The 22,812-nt window shown below is 43.0% G+C and overlaps 1 protein-coding gene across 5 annotated transcripts in view; it reads left to right on the top strand.

The window, feature by feature from the left end:
* Positions 1–22,812, top strand: part of LOC117896821 (phosphoinositide 3-kinase adapter protein 1) — a 30,724-nt gene that overhangs the window by 4,874 nt on the left and 3,038 nt on the right. Inside the window, exons 2-6 of one of the 5 annotated variants that reach the window (XM_034805326.1) lie at positions 1,300–1,506; positions 10,454–10,695; positions 10,837–11,018; positions 11,175–11,401; positions 22,622–22,799. In XM_034805326.1, the coding sequence (XP_034661217.1) occupies positions 1,497–1,506; positions 10,454–10,695; positions 10,837–11,018; positions 11,175–11,401; positions 22,622–22,799 (839 nt within the window). In that variant the 5' untranslated portion in view covers positions 1,300–1,496. Of the gene's footprint in view, positions 1–1,299; positions 1,507–10,070; positions 10,332–10,453; positions 10,696–10,836; positions 11,019–11,174; positions 11,402–14,887; positions 15,026–20,285; positions 20,476–22,621; positions 22,800–22,812 lie in introns of those variants that run through there. The other 4 variants (XM_034805325.1, XM_034805324.1, XM_034805329.1 and 1 more) reach the window with 4 other exon arrangements.

Genomic DNA, 22,812 nt, shown 5'->3' with positions numbered 1-22,812 from the left:
AATAGTAAAAACAGCTTTTGCGTTGGACTGCGAGGACTGAGAGAAGATCACAAGATATCTCAATAGTAATATTGTAAAACTAAGATAGGAACTACCATGATTTATAAGTGCCGTTCAAAGGATTACAAAAATCATCATAAAATAGGTTATTCTGTATATCCAAGCACTCGCTTGCTTTGCTTCAAAAATATCAAAATATGAATCATAATAAACAGAACTGAATTTTGCCGGAAATACCATTGCAATAACATCAATTCCTTGGAACAAAGGAAACTTAAATTCTCAGCCGCAAACTTCATATCATCATAAACATGTAGATACAACACAGAACCCTTCAGTTTATGCACTATGTTGAAACAAATAAATCAACTCGCCAGCCTTAGATCTATGTTTATGAAATCGAAATGCAAACCAATATAAAAATCAATCGAAAAACACGAAAAAATTCTTTAAATCAAAACTTTTCCATCAAGGTTTCGACACAAATTCATGTCGAGAGTACGAGGGAATTTGTAATTACAAAAACAATATATGGAGAAGGCCCCAATTCGAGTCTCCCCTCCCATAGCCCAACCGAAGTACGAGTAAAATGGTCAAGTGTTGATGTATCGATGCCAACGATTGCGAAGTTCATTGGAGAACTGTTTGTTCGCACCAAATCAGAATTGAAATCAATATGCGTTGTGAATATGAATAGACTTATAAATGAGAAATATGCCAATAAAAAATATTTGTGGCATTTCAGACTCCTCAACTAGGGCCACAAATACGAGTACATATGCGGTTGGTCGTGTATATTTTATGGGCCCTGTACTTAATAATTTGTGGCACTAATTGCGGTCTGTGCTCTGTGGTCTTTCGTCTGCGGTCACTGCGATGGGTGTCACAATTTAAACTCGTCTGAGAGGAAGTTGTAAAATAGATAAAACAAAAACTAAAACTAAACAAACTTTCCGAATGCATCTCCGAAATAATTATTCATAATGGGGTTGGGGGAGTTTTGGGTGGTTTGATGGCTGCACGTTGCTGCATTTCCGGGCGTGATTTTGTGTTGTTTTTTTGGGGGGGAAAACTTGTTGCTTCCGCTGGAAATTTTCATAATTTTCCCACTCAAACCGTTAGACCCTTCGCTGGCTTCGATGAAACCTTTGGCTTTCCACTTGATACTTTAGTTTTAATTCCTCTCTTCCCAGCCATATTTATCGTGGCTGTTGCTGCTTTGCCATGCGCATAATTAATTGAGAAACTTTGTTTAGTATTAATTGTTATGCTTCCCCCTCTATTTTCCATGTTTCGCAGGTCTCTTTCCCATATATGCGACCAAAACTTTGACTGTTCGTATCCGCCGGAAGCACCTTAACGGGCCAGAACAAGTGCAAAGCCCCCGAACAGGTGGAAGGAGACTCCCCAACTTAAAGGAAGCGACTGCCATAGAGAGTGGTCTAACGAAACTTCAGTTGTCAGAGAGACACACGAAATTATCATAGGCCGTAAAGATGTCTGTGGGTGAGTATAAAAAACTATTTGGGAAAGGGTTTGAGGAGCCTTTTCTTTATGGTATAAGGATTTAGTTAATAAATATATATTGAGGAAAGATTGATGGCTGTAAATCAGAGAATCTTCTAAAGATCTGCTTTAAGACACAGGTTTATTCCCTCACGTATCCACAACCCTTGTACAAACATGTTCTATAGACATCTCTTAGGGTTCTCCACCAAGCGTTGTTGCATGTCCAGAACATGGCATAAACATGACAAACTCGTTCACGCCCCGAGGCTCACTTGACACCAAATCACACAGAGGTACTGGGGTACAGGGATACATCGCATTGTAAGTATTGTGTATCCTCCTTCATGGCATTCCTAATGATCATGATCGGCCCACGAAAACTACTGTGAAAGTGGACTGAATGCGGTATGAGAGAGTACACGAGTACACACATTGCATTGGCAATTTCCCAGAACGCCAACGCATTTATCTTGCGACAAACAAACTCGAACGATTAGTCGTCCGGGGGCCGAGGCGAACTGGAGCAATCCACTTAAGATTGTCTCCGAATCGAAGGGAAGCTCCCGGGGGCGGGGCCAAGATCGTGTAGATCGGGGGCTAGGCTCTAGTTAGAGACGGAGGCCCACCTAAAAACGGCAAAGTGCGATATTTTCCCAGGGAAAGAAAGAATTTTCCATACTTGCATACATAAGTGTATCCATTAGATACTTTCCACGAGTCGCTGCCACTCACAGAGACAGGGGAGCAGGGAGCAGGGAAGACCAGACAGGTCATCCATCAATTTGTGTGTGTTTGGAGCAATCATAATAGAGATAATAATCGTGAGTACTACACGTACAAAGAATAATAATAAATAACAAATCAAAATCCATACAGGGCAGCTTCTAATTAGTCAGATTTGTGGCATGTATCTGTATCTCTGCACTGCAGCATTTTCTTCTTGTTTTTTTGTTATTATTATTTTTATTTATGTATGTCCGCTGACTAGAACAAATAATCGGGCAGCTGATATGGGAAATGGCGCAATTAAAATACAAAAACTCGAAAGTCTCTGTCTCTGGAGCAACGGCCGGGAGGGGGAGAGGCTCTCCGAAGGGGCAGAGGAGTGATGGCACAGTGGATGGGAGTCCCTCCCCTGGTCGTGGTCCATTGCCCGCATCTACGAAACATTCTTATAAATAGTTTTTGTCGCCGCTCTCTATGTAAATCATTCATTAAATCTGCATTGAATTTCGTTCATTCATTCGTTCATTCACTCGGTCGTTTGTTTGCGCTTTTTAATTGCACTCATTGCACTCTCTGTTTATATTCGCTTGGGAGCTATTCGCTTTATGGACATTCATTCAATTCCTCGATTCATTCATTCACCATGCTTGGTAGTTAGGCTTTGTGATGGAGTGTTTTCTGATGCTATGATTCCCTCAGTTCATTGACACATTTGTAAGCGAATCTAGGTAACAGAAAAGGTGCTAAGAGAACCATTTTAGAATGATTGAAACAAAAGGCTTACACAGAAAAGATCCCTAGAAAATATTTGCAACATCGAAGGCTGATTAGAGGAGGAATTCATGTAAAGGAAAACAATTATAGACCATATGCACATATGACGAATAAGTACATATGTATGTGCAAATGTCTGGTTAATGGTGCAACATACGTATAATTTCTTGATGCAATTAATTCCAAATTCGTACACAATCCACACTGCAACAATTTTGAATAATTCTGAGTCACTTTGCACGTCATCGAATGGATGATCAATACGTTTATGCATTGTTAAGTCGAGGGCACACCTAAAATAATAATTAAATACGCTCTGTAAATATTTACGCAAATTAATTTTCACTTGTTGAGGCTTAAGGAATGGTCGGGGCCTTTTGTTTCGCCAACATTCCATGCCTCCCCTCGCCCTGGCAGTCGGCAGAAGATAAAGAAATCTATTAAGGCAGCCGTCAGACATCGGGTAAAAGTGGACCACAGACCCCAATTGGTTGCTGCTCCTCGAGGTCGGTCTCGATTGTCGTCACAGACATGTGGGCACTCGGCCACCATTTACGCAAATTCTCATGTCATCCTAAGCGGATGAATATCTCTGGTGTATCGGTCGTTGATTATTTCATGTCTCAATTTCTTTAACGAATCATTTGTGCGGCCATCCTGTGGCTCCTTCGCCCAGACAAGAGTCTTTCCCTTTGCTAAAAATACCACAAAAGACATTAGATGTCGCCAGACATTCATCTGCTACAAATGATTCTTCATAATTGAATTACATGGCCAGCGACAAGAGCGTAAAAATTATAATTACACACCTCATAATCATAGCAAAACAGGAGCGCAGAGTGCTGAGTGGGAGTGGTGGATGGGGTGTACCAAATAGGGAACAGGGAAGCTGTCTAGGGCTGCCGCAGCCCCAGACACAGAGTCCTCGGTGGAATGTTGATCAACATTTCTATAAAGGAAAATCCAACGATGCGTTTCGAGAGACTTTGCAGCCAAATGGATGGAGTGGAAAGTGTGTGGGTTGGGACAGACTGAATGGTGGCCTGGCCCCAGATTCAGATCTGCAACATTTTCCTAATTCCAAAGTCAAGCAAGTGGGAACAATGAAAATTTATGTCGACAGCTACATATGAGGAAATGCCCACAGCATTTTGAGTAGGAGATCATAAACCATTAGCACAGAGTTCACGGAGGGAAAATAAATATTTGTTGAGATTTAAAAGATTTAAAAAGAATTCTATATTGAAAGATCTCTCTCCCTATCGTAGCTTAACATTTGGCATGCAAATATACAAATCTCCACCCAAAAAAACTCAATGATCTCCAAAATATTCTTTGCGCCTCCGAAACATCTTCAATTGCGCGTCCTAGGCCGTACTCCCCTCCGAAGATCTCGTATTACAAGTGCAGTCACAGCCAAATAAATCAAAATTTGGTACTGGGATCGTGTGTGCCTCAAGATAGATGTTCGTACAGAAAAAAACTGAAAGAAACGACGAGCCTAAGTGCAAAGCGTTACAAGATCAACAGCATCATTATAAACGTCAGCGGAGCTAGAAAATGTGGAAAATGGAACTGCGACGGGGGAAGATCGAGAGTGAAGTTGCGAAGGCGATGGCGATGGTGTAATTAATGCACGACTGATCCTCCAGGGTATGCCAATTGACATTTAACATCAACCTGTGGTCGGGCTTCAACTTCAATGCAACCACAATGGATCCATCCCTAAAGTTATGTCATCTGCAAGACTGGGGGATGGAATCCCGATGCCGTCGAGCAACTGCGCACAAAGATTTCCTAGTACATGCTTTCCTTCTAGGGAGTTTCGCTGTTAAAAAAAAGAAAAGACACGTGCTCCACAGGGGAGCAGGGAATGCTGATGGAAACAGGGACATGGACATGGATATGGATATATGCAGATGTGGTATATGGACATGGCACGAGGGATTGTAATGGAGTTTACAGCAGTTATTTTTTTTAAAGTTTTTTTCTTCGTTTTTCACGGAAGGGAATCTTGTCATGTGCTCGGTGCGAGTTTCCATTAAGAAAATAATTAAACATTTGTTTTGTTGCCCGAAGCCCAGAGAGCTGTCCGTAGGAGGAGAAGACACTGACGAACAAACGGACGGACTGACGGACGGAGGAATTGAAATCTGTTGAACAGATGTCTGGGCGGCTGCCGTGGCGGCTCTGGCCCGTGGATTTATGAACGTGGAGCGACGTTTATGCATTTCCAAACACCTTTTCGGCATGGTAGTTCTTATAAATAACATTTAGTATTGGCAACAATGGGTTAACATAGGTATCCCCCACCACTACTCTGCTCCATGGATGTCAACCACAAAGCAGCGACAAATACAACACTCAAATGCCATAAAACCAAAGATCATAAAAGTGTTTATTTGATTTCTGATTGCATCTGCGACACCTTTTTCCAGTAGCCATCCACTCGCCCACACTCTTTTTCTCGTCAAATGTGTATGCCAGGTAGAGAGATTCTCACCTCACACCCGCACACTTTCTTCCCCTGCTGTCCCCTGCTTTCACTTCCTAAACACATCCCTTTCTTATGTGGCTATGCTCGTATCTCCTTGTTCTTTGGCATTTCCGTTGTGGATTTTTCTCGAGTGGCCGCTGCATTAACATGGAGTACACGTGCCGTGCCTTGCCGCGATCGGGCGGACTATCGAAATTTGGTTTTCGGTTTTGGAATTTTTAATTACTAAATCCTTGGTCGCATCCTCCTTTTCGCAAGTTGTTTTTCCTCAATTTGTCGAGTGGTCCCTTTCGGGTTCCCGTCTCAATTTTCAGGGCACTTTACTTCCGCTGCTCTTAGATCTGAATCCGAGGGCGGAACTCTTCACAACTATTTTATGGACTTTTGTTTTTCTTTTCGGGAAACTAAAATAACACTTTTGGATCTGCATTTTATGGGTTTTTAAATCCAAAGACTTGCACGAGAGCCCTTTTTATGATCGCTTATAAATATAACTCAAGAAAACTGAGCAAACGACAAATTAATGATGTTTGACACAACATATTTGACATATGTGTAGGATACGAGTCTCAATTCTACTTTGAGCCTTAGTTTAGCTTATTTCCAGCACTTTTTATAACCCAAGCGCATTATTGATTCTATAAAAATATTATTTAAATTTGATAAATCTTTTGGGGAAATGGATTTCTGTGGAACCCCTCATGTGCACCTGCAACAAACGGGAATGAATAATTTTAATAATAATAACAATAAGAATCGTGGGGGTCCCGGTATTCCTGATTGTATTCAACGTCGCGCCATGTTGCCAAACTTCCGGGCAGACATGCAGCGCATTCCCCTCGCCACGTCTCTTGTGCCCTCGTGTTGCTTTTGTTCGCCGTGTGCCTGCGTGTGCCCCTTCTTTGGGGTTAAATCATAAAAACTGGAAAATAATAAACAAAACATTTCAATTGAACGTGAAGGAAAACTCGTAGTGCACATAAAATGACTCAAAAATGCTATTCCATCGACGGGAAAATAGATGCTGAAGCGGGTGGTACGCATTCGTATGAATACATGACTATCCCAGAATTCGTATGAAAAAAGGCTGAGTAAATAGGAGCATGCTACGAGAGAAATATTTAGATTCAAAAAAATAATAAGCAAAAGTGAAATGTTATCTTCCAGATCCGAAGAGTTGAATACTCTAGCCGAACGATCGAATCGATCTCGGATAGTCATGCACACAAAGTACTTGCAAAATCGTAATGCCAACCCTCTGAAAGTGTATAAAAACATTGCAAACAATATTCCTGCAGTATTCCTCCGCCTCGTGGCAAGTGGCAACCGAATGGTGCAAGCAAACCCCTGCCTCTTACATTTGAACTACGCAATATAGGGAGTGCCACTGAGGAAGGTCTTGTCAGGCCGATGGCAGCACAATTTACGACAACAATGTAACAAATCAAAAATTCACAATTACGCACTTTTCCCCTTTTGCCAGTCCCTCTTTTGGGCTGCTTCCTGTTTGGCCAAAGACTTTCCTTACACGGGCTTTCCACTCGATTGCAACTATTATAAGTTTGATTATTTGTTCGGGCCATTTAAAGCCATCAAACCCATTGGTTTTATGGCTAAATAATGACTTGTTTGAGATTGCCTTAATATGTTGATATAAAGCGCATAATTAGCACAGATTATAATTAAATTATAATTACGTGTTCGGCCCGAAAAAGTACAACAATGTATCAGTAATAGTTGAACCAATGCATTGGTGAGAGAATCTATTGAAATATAATCTAAAAGCATGCATGAAATATTTCAAGATTTATGAGAACATTTTCGCTCTACTGAGAAATCTAAAATGGGAAATTTTTGGCATTTCAAATATTTTCATGGAAACTTCAAAAACGTATTTATATGTTTTCCAAATATTTGCTTAAACATCATATTTATCCTTACTTTTCTTGAGTAAAACTTTTTTAAACAATTTAATCAGAATATTCTTGTCAAGACACACGTAAGATATTTGATGACCCCAACCCAACTATTTCAATCTCTTCTTGCCCCAACCAATAAAAGTACGCCAAAACTGACCCTAGAGAACAACAATGCCTCAGGGATATGTACATATGTACATACTTGTACGGAATGGTAGAAAGAGTAATTAACCTGTCAGCGCCATAGAACAATCAGCGAGAGTGCCACAAATGGCGCCCGAAAGGAAAGCAGAGGCAAGCAAGGCTGCTCTGCTCCACTTTGAGCTCTAACTAGACAAAGGAGAGAGGTTACAGCTAGTAGTAGCGACTACAGATTTACGACTCGTCTAGAGAGAACCCACTTCCCCGATCAGACTGCAGACTGCAGCAGTCCCAGAGGAGTGCCCTGCCACGTGAAGCGTGCTGGCGAAGACAACTATTTGACATTTATGTGCAGGCAAATGCATTTCCACAAGTACAACAATCGACTGCAAGTACCCGAGGGCGAGATGCGGTTCAAGATCATTTGCATCCACCAGCCACACACACACAGATACAAAGAGCAGAGACACATAGATACAGTGTCACTTGCTCCCATCGCATGGAGTGGCACTCGAAGAGCAACCCTCCTCTCGCCTTTATGGACTACGAAATGTGCAATTTCTTTTTACTTTTTACGAGTTTTCCATTGGTCCCAATGTGCAGTGCATCTGTCTGCTGTTGGACGGGGTTTGTTGGCCCAGTCCCTGTGCAGAGAGGCCCAGAGTCCACTTAGGAATTCCATAGACAGACCACATGGAGTCGGATCACATTTTGCCACTTCAGTTTTCCTTTGGGCAAAAGTGAAAATGTGTTCGTTCCCTTAGTACAATTGCTGCACTCTTTAATGGGTGTTCGTGTTGGCCTTTGATGCTCTCACTCTCGAGTTGCAGTTCCTGTGCTTCCCCTTAATGTGCCGGGAATATGTCGCCTTTTATTATGGTCTTCTATTTTCGGCGCTGGTCTCTGGTCTCTGCACCCATCAATGATGACAATTTCCATGTGCATTAAGCGGGGAGACTGTAGGCAAAAAATTCGGCGACATTTGTTTTTGAACTGAAAATATGAATGCAAGAAGAGAGATAGTTTAACCATATAACGTGCTCTTCTTCCATTTCTATTTTATTTTATTCTCCAACTCGCTTTCTCACACTATTCCCTACCAGTTCTCATGGTCTTGGGAATATTCTAAAAAACCAACCGAAACAAAATCATAAATGTTTCCTTCAACAAATGACAGAAAACATCATCGAATCATGAGACCAAGAGACCGAGACCGAGAACTAGAAAGAGAACCCAACCACAGACAACACGCGGCATAGAAATTCAAACTTTGACACTGATAAGACGTGGGGAATACTAAACGGGGAGTGGAGTTCGCTGGGACTTCTATTTCTGATACTTTACCTATCGGAACTCATCAAAAATTCATGACGGTACATTGAGGCATGGGATAGTTGCAGCGGCAGGAGGGGAATGGGAATCCAAATCATGAAAACATACAAAGGCGATGGCGGAGACGAAGACGAGGGCGATGATAATTTGATCATGCGAAAAACGCACGCAAATGAAAAACATGCGCAGGTACAACAACAACAGGAGGAACAGTGTGTGTGTCAGGAAAAGTGAGTTTCCCTTCGCCATAGAGTTTTGTTTTTCCCTTCTCTATGGAGTTTTCCCCTGCGACAGGCAGAGCGAGCCCGGTGGCAGAGGACACGAATCGACGCTGTGTTGTGAGTGGGTGCAAGGCGCAACGTAAGGCAATGTGGCAACCATATTAAAACACTGATCTCGTATGCGTGTGTGTGTGTGTGTGTGTGTGTGGGTATTTATGTGCGTAAGTGTGCGAGCGAGAGGGCTGATTGTTTTTATGCTGCTGCTGCTGCTGCTGCTGGTACTACTGCGCTGCTTCTTCGACTGCGTTGCGGCGTACAGTGGGACGTTTGCATAAAAAACTTGTTATGAATGTAGGGAAGTAATGTCAAAAGTTGAAACAATAAGTGATTTGAACTTATGCTAGTGCATAGTTTGTGATTTTTGTTTGCGCAGATGATTAATAAAAATTTGAATATAATTCTAAATTCATGTGCAAAATAATAGCAAACTCCATCTCTACAATCCAATGGCTTTATAAGTAGAGTAGAGCGGCAAGATCTCTTTCAATTTTTACCACAAAATAGCGCAAATGGCTCCACTGTGCGTGGCATGGCGCGCGTTGATGGAATTGAAGTAGAAGCAGTGCATGGAAAATAAAAACCAAAACCGAAAAGCAGTGGCAGAGCAGAGGAAAGCAGTGGAAGAGCAGTCCAGAGGCAGCGGACAGAGGAAGGCGGCAGCGCAGTGTTTTGTTCTCGTTGAAGTTTTAGAATTTATTCAGTTTCGGGATGTCAATGAAGAAGCACGCGTTGCGCCTCCACTGAAACTTCTCAAATAGCGAGCAAGTCCAGTCCCAAATCGGAAAACAAACACAAATTTGATATAACATCAATTTTGAATTGAAATTTACGATACTTGAGTTTGCCGCGTTTATCAATCAATCAATCAGTCAAACGGACACAGTGAAATTCACGGGAGTTTTGCCATTTTTGGCACTCATCATTCGTTTTTGTTTGGAACTTTTACGCGACTTTTGCGCGTCTTTTGTGCGACTTTTGGCGCGTGCGCATGCGCAGTAGTGAAAGTAACCGATGCCTCACACAGCAAGGCAGTAAATTGTGGAAGAGACATTGTAGGGAGTACCAAATAGACCAAACTTCAAGGCAGTGCACACTGCACACAGGATCTCAAGATGTTTGTCACTGTGGATAACACAAACACTTTTTTCTCAGGTACAATTTTGGGTCATATGTATAAGAAATAATATTAGTATGATTATGTGCTAGGAAGGAGCAATCTAATATATATAATTTTTTAATGTAAACCCCCCAAAAACCAACTCTCTAACCCACAGATAATCCGTATTATTTCTGCAATGACACCAAATCCCCTCGGACACCCGACTCGCAGTCGTCCAGCAGGGGCTTCTCGCTGTTCAAGCGGCGCAATTCGAAGGGCAGCAGCAGCCCTCGGCCCATGGTGGTGTCCAATCCGGAACAGATGCGTCTGATCACATCCGCCAATCTCGACACAACGGCCACCATGGCCTTTGGCAGTCCGCGCGGCAGCTTCAACTCCCTGGGCGGCTTCTCGCAAGTAAGTGTAGATCGGATGGGAGTTGGAGTTGATTTCTGGTTTATCTGGAGAATCTGCAACATAGTACATACAAATATCTTCCACTGCCACTTCCTGTCGAGTGTTTGTCTAACGTTCCGCCCTCTTCCGCTTTCCCATTAGCAATCGTTTGAACTGCAGCCGATGCAGCAGATGTACCGCCAGCGATCGTCCAATTCACACTCGGAGTCGCGGGAGTTCCGCGAACGCCTCGGCTCCTGCAATGAGACGCACAGCTCCCAGTGCCCCGGAGCGGGAGGCAACGACCACGACGAGGTCTTCAATCCGCTGACATCGCCAACAAGGTGAGTGATCAAGATCTGGATAGGAATGGGGTTGGGGATGGGGTTAGGGTGCCTGCCGGTGACAGGATGTGTTTTTGCCGTGCAGCTGTTGACAGTTTGACTCCATGCTAATCGTTGCCATACCGCCTCGCCATTCCATTCCATTACTTATTTTAGCAGCAAGTCCCATCGCCATCACACGCTGCCAAGTGGCGGCGGCGGAGGAGGAGGAGCCCGACGCCATTCCTTTGGGAATTGGTCGCAGCATCAGGGCGATCGTCAGCGCCAGAACACAGGCACATCGATGGGCCTGGGCTCACCGGATGAGGTGCCCAGCATGATGGCTCCACGGCCGCCCGTCCATTCGCCCAACAAATTCCGCGGCACCTCGCACCGACGAAGAGGTAAGTCGTCACAATATTTTTATTCATGTTAGAAATTAAACAAGCAGAAATTGGATAGTCAACTGCTTTCCCTGTAGCCTAATATACCCGCTCAAATATTCTCTGCTCTCTACCGCTTTGCCCTGGCATTGACAGAGACAAAGACAAAGTGTTTGGCAAATTGTGTTCCCTGCCCTCGATTCGCGTTCGCATTTTTGCACTTTGGCGGCTGTCAGTCCAGAGCTACCCTCCCGAACAGCCTCTACCTCGAAGCTTTGCATCACGTTTGCATATTAAGCGACTCGTTTGCTCCTCTGTTTGCCTGCTGCCCGGCAGGCGCCATCGATCTGAACTCTCGCACTCGCCCCTGGGCCGCTTCCAAGCCTCACTTGCTGCATTTAACAACATTGCAATGTTTAACCAAGTGATAATTGTAATCGGGGGTTTTGTTGGTGGATCGATTGTCGCCAGAGAGTCGCCAGAGAGACGCCGACTCCACCTCCGCTTTCGCCTCCACCTCGGGGCTTCTCTTTCTGTTTCTGTTGGTTTTTGCGCTGGGGATCGTAATGAGGCGACGCTGACTGACATTTGTGACTGGCCTGACATTGACAGTCCTCCACGCCATGATGTATGCCACTGAGGCGGGCCGCTGCATGCCAGATTCCAGTAGAATATGGGAATACACGCGGCAACATCTGCCTCCATCCCACATACACAAATGCATACAATGTATCGTACGGGTATATAGTAGGTATCCTCCCCAGTTATCGTCGCCAGTTTATGGTTTATGATCCAGTCAGGACTGGACTTCTTCTTGGCACGATCATTTTGTATTCATCAAAACGTTTTCAAGGTTTCCCTTTTCTTGACATTGAGATATGTGTGATGGATAATACTCTTGATATGATTTAAGACTTTTGGAGTGACTGATAATCCCAGAAAGATTATCTCCAAGAGAGCCACTTGAAATGGCTTCTAGGTGAGTGTTTGAGTGGTTTTTTTTTTGGGGTCCCGAAGAGAATATTAAGCAGCACTTGATACACTCTACTCCATTTCTGATGTTTATTCAGCTACTTTAATGGATACTTGTACTTCCTTGAAAGCCAAATCGCACCTGAGCATAGCGTATTTCCCTTGCCTTATTAATCAACTAAATTATCATTTATTTATTCCCATTAATCCCCATTTGATTTGACCTCCTTTTGCGCTATGGCAATCTATTTTGTGCTGCTCCTTATATGGAAATCTGAACAATTCCATTCAATCAGAGCCAAGCACTTGGGGCCTCGGGGCAATTAACCCACAACACCCACATGCAATTCCGTTGTAACACCTTAAATGATGGACGAGGAAAAACAAACGAAAACTTTGCCATATTTGTGGGTGTTCCAATGCACTTCCCCCCCGGGCAAAATGCTTGCTGCAGCAGTGGTCGTATGTTAATGAGGAAAGACATACATTTCCGCCTGCTTTTCAATATGGCAACAATGGAAATTGCAGCAATATTATTTTATGCTGGCAACAAATGCTGAAGCAAACGGAAAAGGGAGTCTCCTCCATTCAGAAGTCAATAAACCAATTGGAGTGGGGACACTCGATGTGGGGTGTGGCATTTGGAATTGGAATTGGAAAAACTGCACATCCAATATGAAACGGAACTTTGCATAATTGATGGCACAGACATCGGGTCTTTGGCTTTGTGGTCTCGCTTCTCAAACGTGTTAATGGCACGGAAGCATAAAAGGAAGGGAAGGTGGAGTAGCGAGCCATCACCCACCCACTGGGGGACAGTGGAGTCCAACTGTTTAGCATATGGCGCGTGCCAGTCAAGCGTTTGGCCAAATTTGGTACTCCTCCTTCTCCATCCCCTCCCTCTTTGTATTCACAAATTGGCAGCACAAACAGTGAATACATCAAAGAAGCAGCAGCAGCAGCAGCAGCTCCTCCACAACTTTGCTGTTTACTTTGGCCATGGTTCTGCTCTTTTCTTTATTTTGTGTGTGTGCCGTTTCCCCATAAGTTTACTCGTACTTCAGTTTATAAAACGAGGTACGAGTATATGGAGATACCAGCCCCCCCTCGTGGCAATATGCCATTTATCAATTTTTTACACAGTTTTAATTGCTCCCAGTGGCTGTGGAATGTGGCAGGTGATTTGAGGTCAGAAACGTCAGAAAGAGTAGCAGCAACAGAAGCGGAAAATTCTACTACATTTTCCTCTTATGGCGGTTCTGCTTCTCGTTGCACTTGTTTATGCATCTTGCTCCCCCAATCATCTGCTTGCTGTGTCTGGCTTCTGTTTTCAATTCTTGGAACATCTGCTCATCCGATTACACAGGGGCTCCTGTACGCCTCATACTCGTAGCCATCCATTCGGGGGTTCAATACACTTCCCTAGACCCCTCTCGCTTGGGGTCTGTTGTCTGCTGCCTCTGCGCATATCAAACAGCCCGAAGTATCCTATTGAGGGACCAAAATGTCTGCCTCCACACCTGTTGCATTCATAAATACTAACCAAAGTTTTTCAGCAAACGACAAGTTAATTAACATAATTTTTGGTAGGATAATAAGTACCTAAAACAACTTGAATTTTGCTCACGTTTCAGTTTTGGGAAGTTTCCTTTTGCTTCTTGTTGGGGCGTGTGGCTGTCTGTGACTATTTAAGAGATGGACACTCCGGTAGATGGAATATCCTGGTTGCTTTGGAGTATACATATTTTATGGATTATTCTCTATTAATAATTCTGCAGAAATTCTGCTTCTTAGAACTCAATTCCTCACAAATAAGCTGCTTCCTCTGTAGAAACTTCTTGGGAAATAGTTTGCCCAAGTCAATTCTAATCCTTTCTAAGCCTTTCTTCTCTTACAAGAAACAATATCACATTTATTTGGCCCATTTATAATTATTATCAATTTTATTTGGTATATTTTTTGTGCTGTTTTCCTTTTCTGGAGTTTATGTTGTTGCCATTTAAATGGCTATAAAAATTATAGTTATTATTTATTGTTAATTTTTTGCGTTCCTAACTGTTGGGCAACGCCACATATGGCTCGAAGGGGTTGTTGGGGATTTATGTACGGCTGTTGTTGGGGATAGCTAGCGACAAAAAGCAATCACAGATCTCTGTTGATCGCTTAAAATGCCATAATTCCGTTTATGGCCCGGCACTGGATGAGGAGGAGGGGTACGGGCTCCTTATTAAAAATGGACAATGCGTTGATTAAACGTCACGGGCACGTACAACAACAGAAACAGCGTTGACTTTTATTATTTTATAATCTTCCACTGCATTGTTTATCCACGAAAGAGAGGTGCACAGAGAGTGTGCAAAAGACAGAAAGAGAGAAGCAATGGGGAGAGAGAGAGCTCATTGATATTCTTGGCATTTCGAATGGCTAGGAAGGCCCAAAGCCAAGCCAAGACTCAAGCTTTTGCCAGTCGAAATTGAAGGACTGTGGCAGCTTGACGTTTGGAGCGTTGCGCATGCGCATTGGAAAACTAAAGAACTCCTCAGAACAGTTTGAAATAATATTTCTGTGATCATTGATAATGATTTGATTTGTGTGCTTGGTGACTGGTGCTGTGAAATAAAAACAAAATGCTGCTACAAGTGGAAAACATTGAGATGGAAACGTTCTGTTGCGGTAAGTAGCAGGCAAAGAAGATATTTTATCGATACTTACGGAACGCTCTGGCCTCCTCTTGGAACACTAAAAACCAATTAGAAACCCAAGGCATGCAAATGGTAAACTGATTTGAGCGGAATGTTCAAACGCGCACTTAAAATGCAGACAATGCAACCTCGTTTAGAGGTTCTTCAAGTAGAAGTGCACTCTCCATGGGCAGAGGGATAAAGGGATTCCTCAAGTGGGGGTTTCGTCAATTAAATGTTATCCCTTTTGCATGGTGATCAAAGGATTTTTGAATAATGCAATGGAGTTGCTCCCCGAACGTGTCTGAATTTTGGAATAAAACTCTCTCGGCTGGGGGGCACGGACTCCTGGCTGCAGCACGTGTTCCGCTCAGATGAGGGACACGGCTTCAAAAATAGAGCACAGATTGAATTTCCGTTTAAAACAGTCTAGACTCGGGTTTTCTCCCCCATTCTTTTCTAATTATTAACAAAAAGAGATGGACAGGGAAACGGAAAAGAGCGGAAAAAGAAAAGCCAGACATAAAAAGTAGGGGCCCAAGCCGTGAATTAAGGGGGAGCTGCAACCGAGAGGGAGTGGGCGAGGCAGCTGCCACTGCTGCCCCTGAAAACACAGATGTGCATCCAGAAGAAGGGGACGGACGGACGGATGGACGGACCCATAGCGCGTGCCCTACGACTAGGCTTCAAAAAGTATTCATATTACTCGTGTGTTTCCTCGGTTTCTTCAGCCTTTCTGTTGTGGTTGCGTATAAAAATAGCAAAAAAAAAAGCAAACAGCAATTATAAATTGAATTGAACTGAAAGGGCTGTGCGTGATGGTAATGCAAGAACAGGAGGGGAGACACAGAGAGCCTCCCCTTTGTTCCCCCAGAGATCCACATGCAACAGCAGGTGCCGCAGGCAAGCAGCATAAATATTTGCATTTTGATTGTGCCCCCGGCAGAAGCAGAAGAATGGAAGGAAGCAGCAGCAGAAGGAATATTTGTCTCATATTCACAACATAGAAACAAAATTGTTTCAAGATAACGTTCAATGATGTGCAAAGAAATTAATTTAATTTATATTTAAATAAAAAGTAATTTATTTCTTCACTTATTTTTCCGATAATCTTTGCGCACCATGCATAAATAATCATTATTTGCCGCCATAATCTTTGCCGCTGCTCTTCACGCATTTTCGTTTTGTTTTGTGTTCGCGACGCACGCACCGGAAATCCCTCATAGAAGACTGTTTAAAGCGAAGCTTGCAGCATAAATTGCATGCAGGAAACAAACAACAACACACACGCACACACACATGTGCATACAGCGCGTGCTCTTTCTCTCTCGCTCGCTCTCACGCACCCTCTCTCACATACACACGTATTTACATTTCTGACGCTCTCTCTCTCTTACTCCCTTACACTCGTTTAATAAACGGAAACGTAAAATTTGACTCGATTATTGTCAAGTTATTATTGTTGTCTCTGTTGTTTCTGTTGCTTGATTTTTTACGTTTTCCGTCAAATAAAAAAACGAAAAAGAAGAAGTGCTCTCGTTACACTCTTCAGCAAAATGCGGGCAAGTGCTTTTACTATGTTTTTTGGGCATTTTACTCACGTCAATTAACCTTGAAGCTTCCATTACTTTGGAGTAATTTAGTTGTTTAAGAGAAGTTGAAATCCCCAATGAAAGTCATGCGTATAAATTAATTTTTCCTTTAAAAAGCTGACCAGAAATCTCATTATATTTCTAGGCACAAAATGAACCCTTAAATTACTTCCTTAATTACACTTTTCTTTTATAAAAGACCCTCCCGAAAATGTCTAGTAAATCCCATTAAAAACAGTCATCAAATGATGTGAGAGTATTGTTCCGGAATCGTCCAACCAAATATTTATGACTATATTAGGAGACGCCTCCTCTTGATGGGTGTGTGGCACCAGCTGAGGGAGGGGGTTGGAATTTATGAAGACATTTATTGGCACACAGAATGCATAGATCAGTGAAATGGCTGGCGAAGTGACATAAATAGCTGCTTCCATCCCCCTCTAAAAAATAGGTGCTCCCACACACCTCAGCTATACCTCAGAAGGTACCTTGGAGAGAGCGAAACATTTGGAATGCCTCCGATGAAGTGTTTGACAAAGTTGTCGCTTTTCCAACTGGGGCGATCATTAATCAACATCTGAGGGGGCATGCAGAGGGGAGTGTTGGTGGATGAGTGAGTGAGTGTTCCCCCCTTTGATAAGACCACAAATGTTGAGTTTAACACGAATTTGAGCTCTCTGTTTATGGCATTTTTAATATTTTGTGTTGAAAAATTACAATTTTCTAGAAAAAAGAAAGCATTTAGTCCACCAGGAATCGGGTTCAGCTTGACGGATGAGCCAAGACATTTGACACCTGCTGCACAATTATTCAATGCCCTAATACCTCGAATTTTCCCAGATCCCCCCATACATACACACACATTTACATATGCCCACATGTATCTGGGAGCTATATTTATAGATGGGTAAAAAGAGTTGTCGGGAGGAGCATTGTTTTTGTACGAGAATTACACACGAAAACATGTGTGTGAGAGTCGCATGTCTGTGTCTCTGCCACAAGCCCTTTTATGACAGCGACAGCGCGGGGAATAACAAAACATTAATGTCAAAAACGTCAAAAATAACATCAGAGAAGAGAAACTTTCCTCCCACTCCTGCTGGTGGGGACCTCCCAGTTGTATCAGAACTGCATTTAAATGCATTATGCATTATTCAGAGCTTGGGGGAAGACGCCACCATCTAACTATTCATGCAACTAAATGCCGGGAATTGTTTTTGCATTTTATGAACTTCCCTTCACTCGACTTCCATTCAGACAGAGTTCACTTCACTTCACTTGTTCCTTCGCTTCGATTTCAGTCTCTATAAAGTTTATAACTCTGCCTGGAATTCTCCATGATACGTACTCTCGCATTCTCCCCTCCATCCGTGACGCGGCACGCAGCGTGAAAATGCTGTGCCCCACCTCCCAACCAACTCCTACTCCCTGGCATTTGTTTTCGTTATGTTTATGGCTTGGAAAACTGTTCGATGCCTCATTTCTGTAGTGGCTTGTAGCTTGTAGATTTGGCTCTTTTGCTGTTTTTAGGGCCGAAAAGTGAATTTCAAAATTCTTGTTTATGTTTGCTTTTAGCTGGAAATTCCTTGGGTGGAAAGAACCATTATGTGGATGCAACATTTTATGATGTGTTTTTAAATGTTTGCATTATTAGACGTTTCAATGAGTACATAAATTCCACCATTTACTGGGTCAACAGCGAAGGAGATTTCAGAGATTTCAGTGGGGGAGAACTTTCGGAAGAAGTTCTTTGAAAACTTTCGTGTAGAGCACTTCAATCACTTTCCTTCTCCTTCAGGGCACTGCAATTATTACAGAATTCGTTCCAAATCTGTGACCTCCCGCGAACCCAAATCCCGAGCACAGATTGCCACCAGAATTCGGAGATGCAGGTCCATTCAGTGAGCGAGAGACAGATACAATGTCATTTATAATCGTTGTGACTGACTGACCATCCATCCATCCCCATAAGTATACCCCCATCTCTCGCTCTCGCTCTCCCTCCCCCATTCGACCCATGACCAATGTCCAGCTGTCAAATATTCTCACACACAGCCAGAGACAGAGAGAGCGATCCCTTTCGGAGACAATGAGAACAACAATTTCCATTTAACGAACATCAGCGGTGGATGGAGAACTGTGGGACAGTGGAACTGCCAGATTCATGCCCAGGGGCCACGAAACTAGAACTAAAAACAATTTAAACCATTTATGAGTAATGCCTAGTGTGAACTAAATCTAAATTAATACAAATCTTGATGTGAAAAATTAGATTTAGAACAGAGCCGGGCAGCTTCAAGCAAAGAGTTGATGCGTGAGATCAGGCGCAGACTTATGGCAAATATCTAAATATGAGAAATATAAGTAAATGTCTCCATTAGAATTTTAATATCTGCCAAGATCCAGATTTAACTTCAGTTAAGAACAATCTTCTCTTGAGAAAGGATTTAGCTCGGGTTCAAGCAAATGTTATGACCAATTGAGTGAATAATTGGGGGGAATGCGTGAACGAATGAGGAGAGGAATGCTGCAATCTCAAGAGGAAGTGGACAATTAACCAAAACCCAAAGGAAGAACTGGCCTCAAATTAAAAGATATTGTATGCGCATAATTAAGTTACAGTTGACATAATTAAATGATAATTGTTATGTGAATGCACACACAGACACACACACACACACATGCATACACAAGTGTTTGTGTGTGTTTCTCTGGTAGATGGGGTTCCAATGAGGCGAATGGTATTATGCTGGGGTCTGGACTGGTCTCCTCTACACATGTTTTCTCTACGGGCATATGCACACACAATATATTTTTGTTTGAGTTATTTGTTGTCCCCGAAAAAAAAGGGGGAGGGTTAATTTGTGTGTCGTCCGGTTGCCCCATAGCACCCTCTTCTTACCCTCCTGTATAGCACTCCCCTACCCGACTCCCCGACAACGTTCCGCAGTCCATTTAATCCCGCATTTATACTCGTATTTCTCTGTTTTTGTTTCGCTTTTCGTTGATTTATGTCTGTTGCTAAAAAGAAGTAAAGTGTCACCCATCGCTTGGCGGCTGGCGGCTGGCATTTATTCAAATTGTGTCCCCCTTCCCATCTGAAGAGGCGACATCCCCCGCTTCCCTTGAGCTTCACATATCATCATAAAAATCATGCGCGCATAAGTCAAATTCACTTAGAAGAACATTTTTGATGAATTATTTAGGAATACGAGTCTATGGATGGATGTATGGGGGCTGCCATCCACTTGGAACATGCAGCAATAAAACGAGGATTCGCGGAATGGTGGGAATATTTGTGGAGGGTCCACATAATGCCGAAGATTCCTCGAGGATTCGCTTAGATGATTTTATCTTTAGCTTTTGGATTACTCAATTAAATAAATCTCTTTTTATGTGTCTGCAGAAATCAGAATAGGCCTCAAGAATATTCTTCATGACACCATCCCAAGCTAAAGCCAAAACTAAATTAAACCAGATATTTCCCACACAAACACACACAGAGGCAAAAACAGTGGCGCTTATTTTAATCAATTAATTAATGGCATAATCCTAGGCCATCTCTGATTGTGCTCGCTGGCTCTGTGCGGACAGTTCCATTCGAAATGTGGCTGCAGCGACGACAATTAGCGCAATGTTCGAGGCGGTTTGTGGCGCGTAAAATTTAAATTTTTCTGTTTCACTGATCATACTTGTGCGGATTATATTTTGAAAGATAATTGAAACAAGAAATCAAAGTGAAATATGCCTGCGAAGGGCAGTTGTCGCCTCTTTGGCTGTGTCCAGGCCCAGCGACATGAGGAGGATGAGGATGAGGCTGAGGCGATGGACTATGTGGACATGGAGATGAGTGAGTGGCTCCCATTAGGCAGATTGGGATGCAGCTGGATCCATTAAAATGTGATCGATCACAGCCCCAAAGCCAAGTGCAGGCTCGTACAGAAATTTGCAAATTGCAAAACGAACACCAGAAGCACAAAGATTATGAACAAAGGGAGGCATTTTTGTGCGCGATTTAACAATTACCAGATGTTCCAGCAGCACAGCACTCAGATGCTTAAATATATGGTCCACACTCTCGGTTCGGTTCAGGGATGCGACACGACTCCAATGCTGAGACGGGGGATCGCATCGGGATCTGCACTTTGCATTCTGTTTGCAATTTTCAACGGCCTCGTCGACAAAACTGTCGTCTGCCATGTAATTGAGAAATAAATTTCAATCCAACATCCAGACAATGTCAGCCTCCATCACAAAATCAAAGTTTCCACAAAAAAAACAAAACCAAAAGAGTGGGAGGATGCACAGTTTTTGGTACAAAAGATAGGCAGGCACCACACCAGGCAGGATTCAAAAGTCATTAATCACGGCAAAGGGTAGAGCGTAACATTCACAAACTGCCAAAAGTTCCACTTAATTATGTTGTCGTCTTTTATTTTCTTTCTTTGGAATATAACAAATAAAATGTGACAAAATATTTTGCATGTGAAATGTGCATAGAGGCTGGAAGTTTGAATTTACCATTCAGTGAGTTAGAAGCAAGAGACTGCCAATAGGTATAACAAAATTCTCAATGGGAAGTTTTGATTAAGTTATACCAAAGAGTAATCTTAGACCAATTCCATAAGCCATTTACTCTGTTATGACTGGAGACTTGTTTATGCTTAACTTCTGGTAGAAAGTATACCCTCTCTATAGGGTATCGTCACCGGGTTCTCTTTTATTTTTACACTTCACTTCCATGCCATAAAAATCAAGGGGGAAAAAGCAGAGCGAGCTCCTTGCTGCCTGCCTGCTGCCTCTGTGGCCCATAATGAGGAGCAGCTGCAGCAGGGAGGCGCAGAGTAGGGCAGAGGAAGCAAAAGCGAAAGAGCAGAGAAAGCGAAGGAGGCAAAAAAAAAAAGGAAGAAGACGAGAAAAGCGCAACAGGCAACAGGAAGAGACACAAGGGAGATGGCGATGCCGCGTTGCTGTGTCGCAGTCGCCGCGGATGGATGCCACGGGATGCTGCCGCTGCTGCTGCTGCCCGCCATTTGTGGGTGTCAAGCAGTTCAGATGGAGGCAGATGCAACAGTAAATTTCGGTTTGGCCAAGAGATAACATCGCTGGCAGTCTTCAACGTCTTCATCTCCATCGTATGTGTGTGTGTGTGTGCCTGTGTGTGCGTTTGTGTCTCCTCTTCGTGGAGATTTATTTAAATGCGCTAAACGTGACTGAATTTATGGGCCAAACGGTAGCTCCTACTCTTGGGGCATGCAACAACTGATTAGTCTATTCAGTGGCTAAAACGGGACACAATTCCCCCGCCACACTGACGAAATGTTTGTCTACCACTGAAATAATTTATGTTGTTTTATTTCGTTTAAATGTTTTTTGTTTTCCTTGCACTAAAAACCAAATCCCAGCATCCATCTGGCTAAAAGCATCCAAATCCGACAGTCGCCTGGGATCTGTCGTTGTGGAATGTGAACGAAAAATACTCCAAAATATGCGCATAAATGTTGAAATATTTAAGAACTCTTTCTTCATAAGTTTACGAAGATATTCCCCTTGTTTAACTGTGGGAAATTATTAATTTTAAACATAACAAGCTGCAGGTAAATCTGCTCGTGTTAGACCTATTTTCCATGGTATCTGAGTGGAGTGGAGGCCACTTGCAACTGCATAGCCGATAAGCAATGACACAGTGCCACAAATATGTATACGTGTGCATCCAATCTGGCAAAGTCCTTTCCCATTCTTAGCCGAAAGTCAAACAGGGAAGTTCTATTTGAAGAGGTCACAAATCACGCAAGTCAAGTCCTAAGTAAACACATTATTTATCACAGATACACAACACAGAGGAGACTTGCACAAATTCTTGTGTAGATTACTTATTTTTGGGGTCGCTGTGGGCCGCTGCTTATCAGCAAAATTCCAATTCCAATTCCCAGTCGCAGTCGCAGTTCTTTTTACTCATCGCTTTTCCTCTTCGATCTTTTCCATTCATTTTGCAGACAACTGTGGCAACGCGAACAACGCAAGTGGAGCGAATGCCAGCGGCTACAGTGGCTACAACATGGACGACATCCTGATCATCACGGCAAAGCACAGCGAACGCGCCTACTTGCGGGCCACTTTCCTGAAGAACCATTTCGACAAGATCACCAAACAGCGCGGACGGAAGCCATTCAAGTGAGTGCAGAAT

This window comes from Drosophila subobscura, chromosome O (genome assembly GCF_008121235.1).
Source record: "Drosophila subobscura isolate 14011-0131.10 chromosome O, UCBerk_Dsub_1.0, whole genome shotgun sequence".
NCBI classification, from domain to species: domain Eukaryota; kingdom Metazoa; phylum Arthropoda; class Insecta; order Diptera; family Drosophilidae; genus Drosophila; species Drosophila subobscura.
The sequence above is the reverse complement of the archived record's forward strand: the minus strand, read 5'-3'. Positions and strand labels throughout refer to the sequence as shown.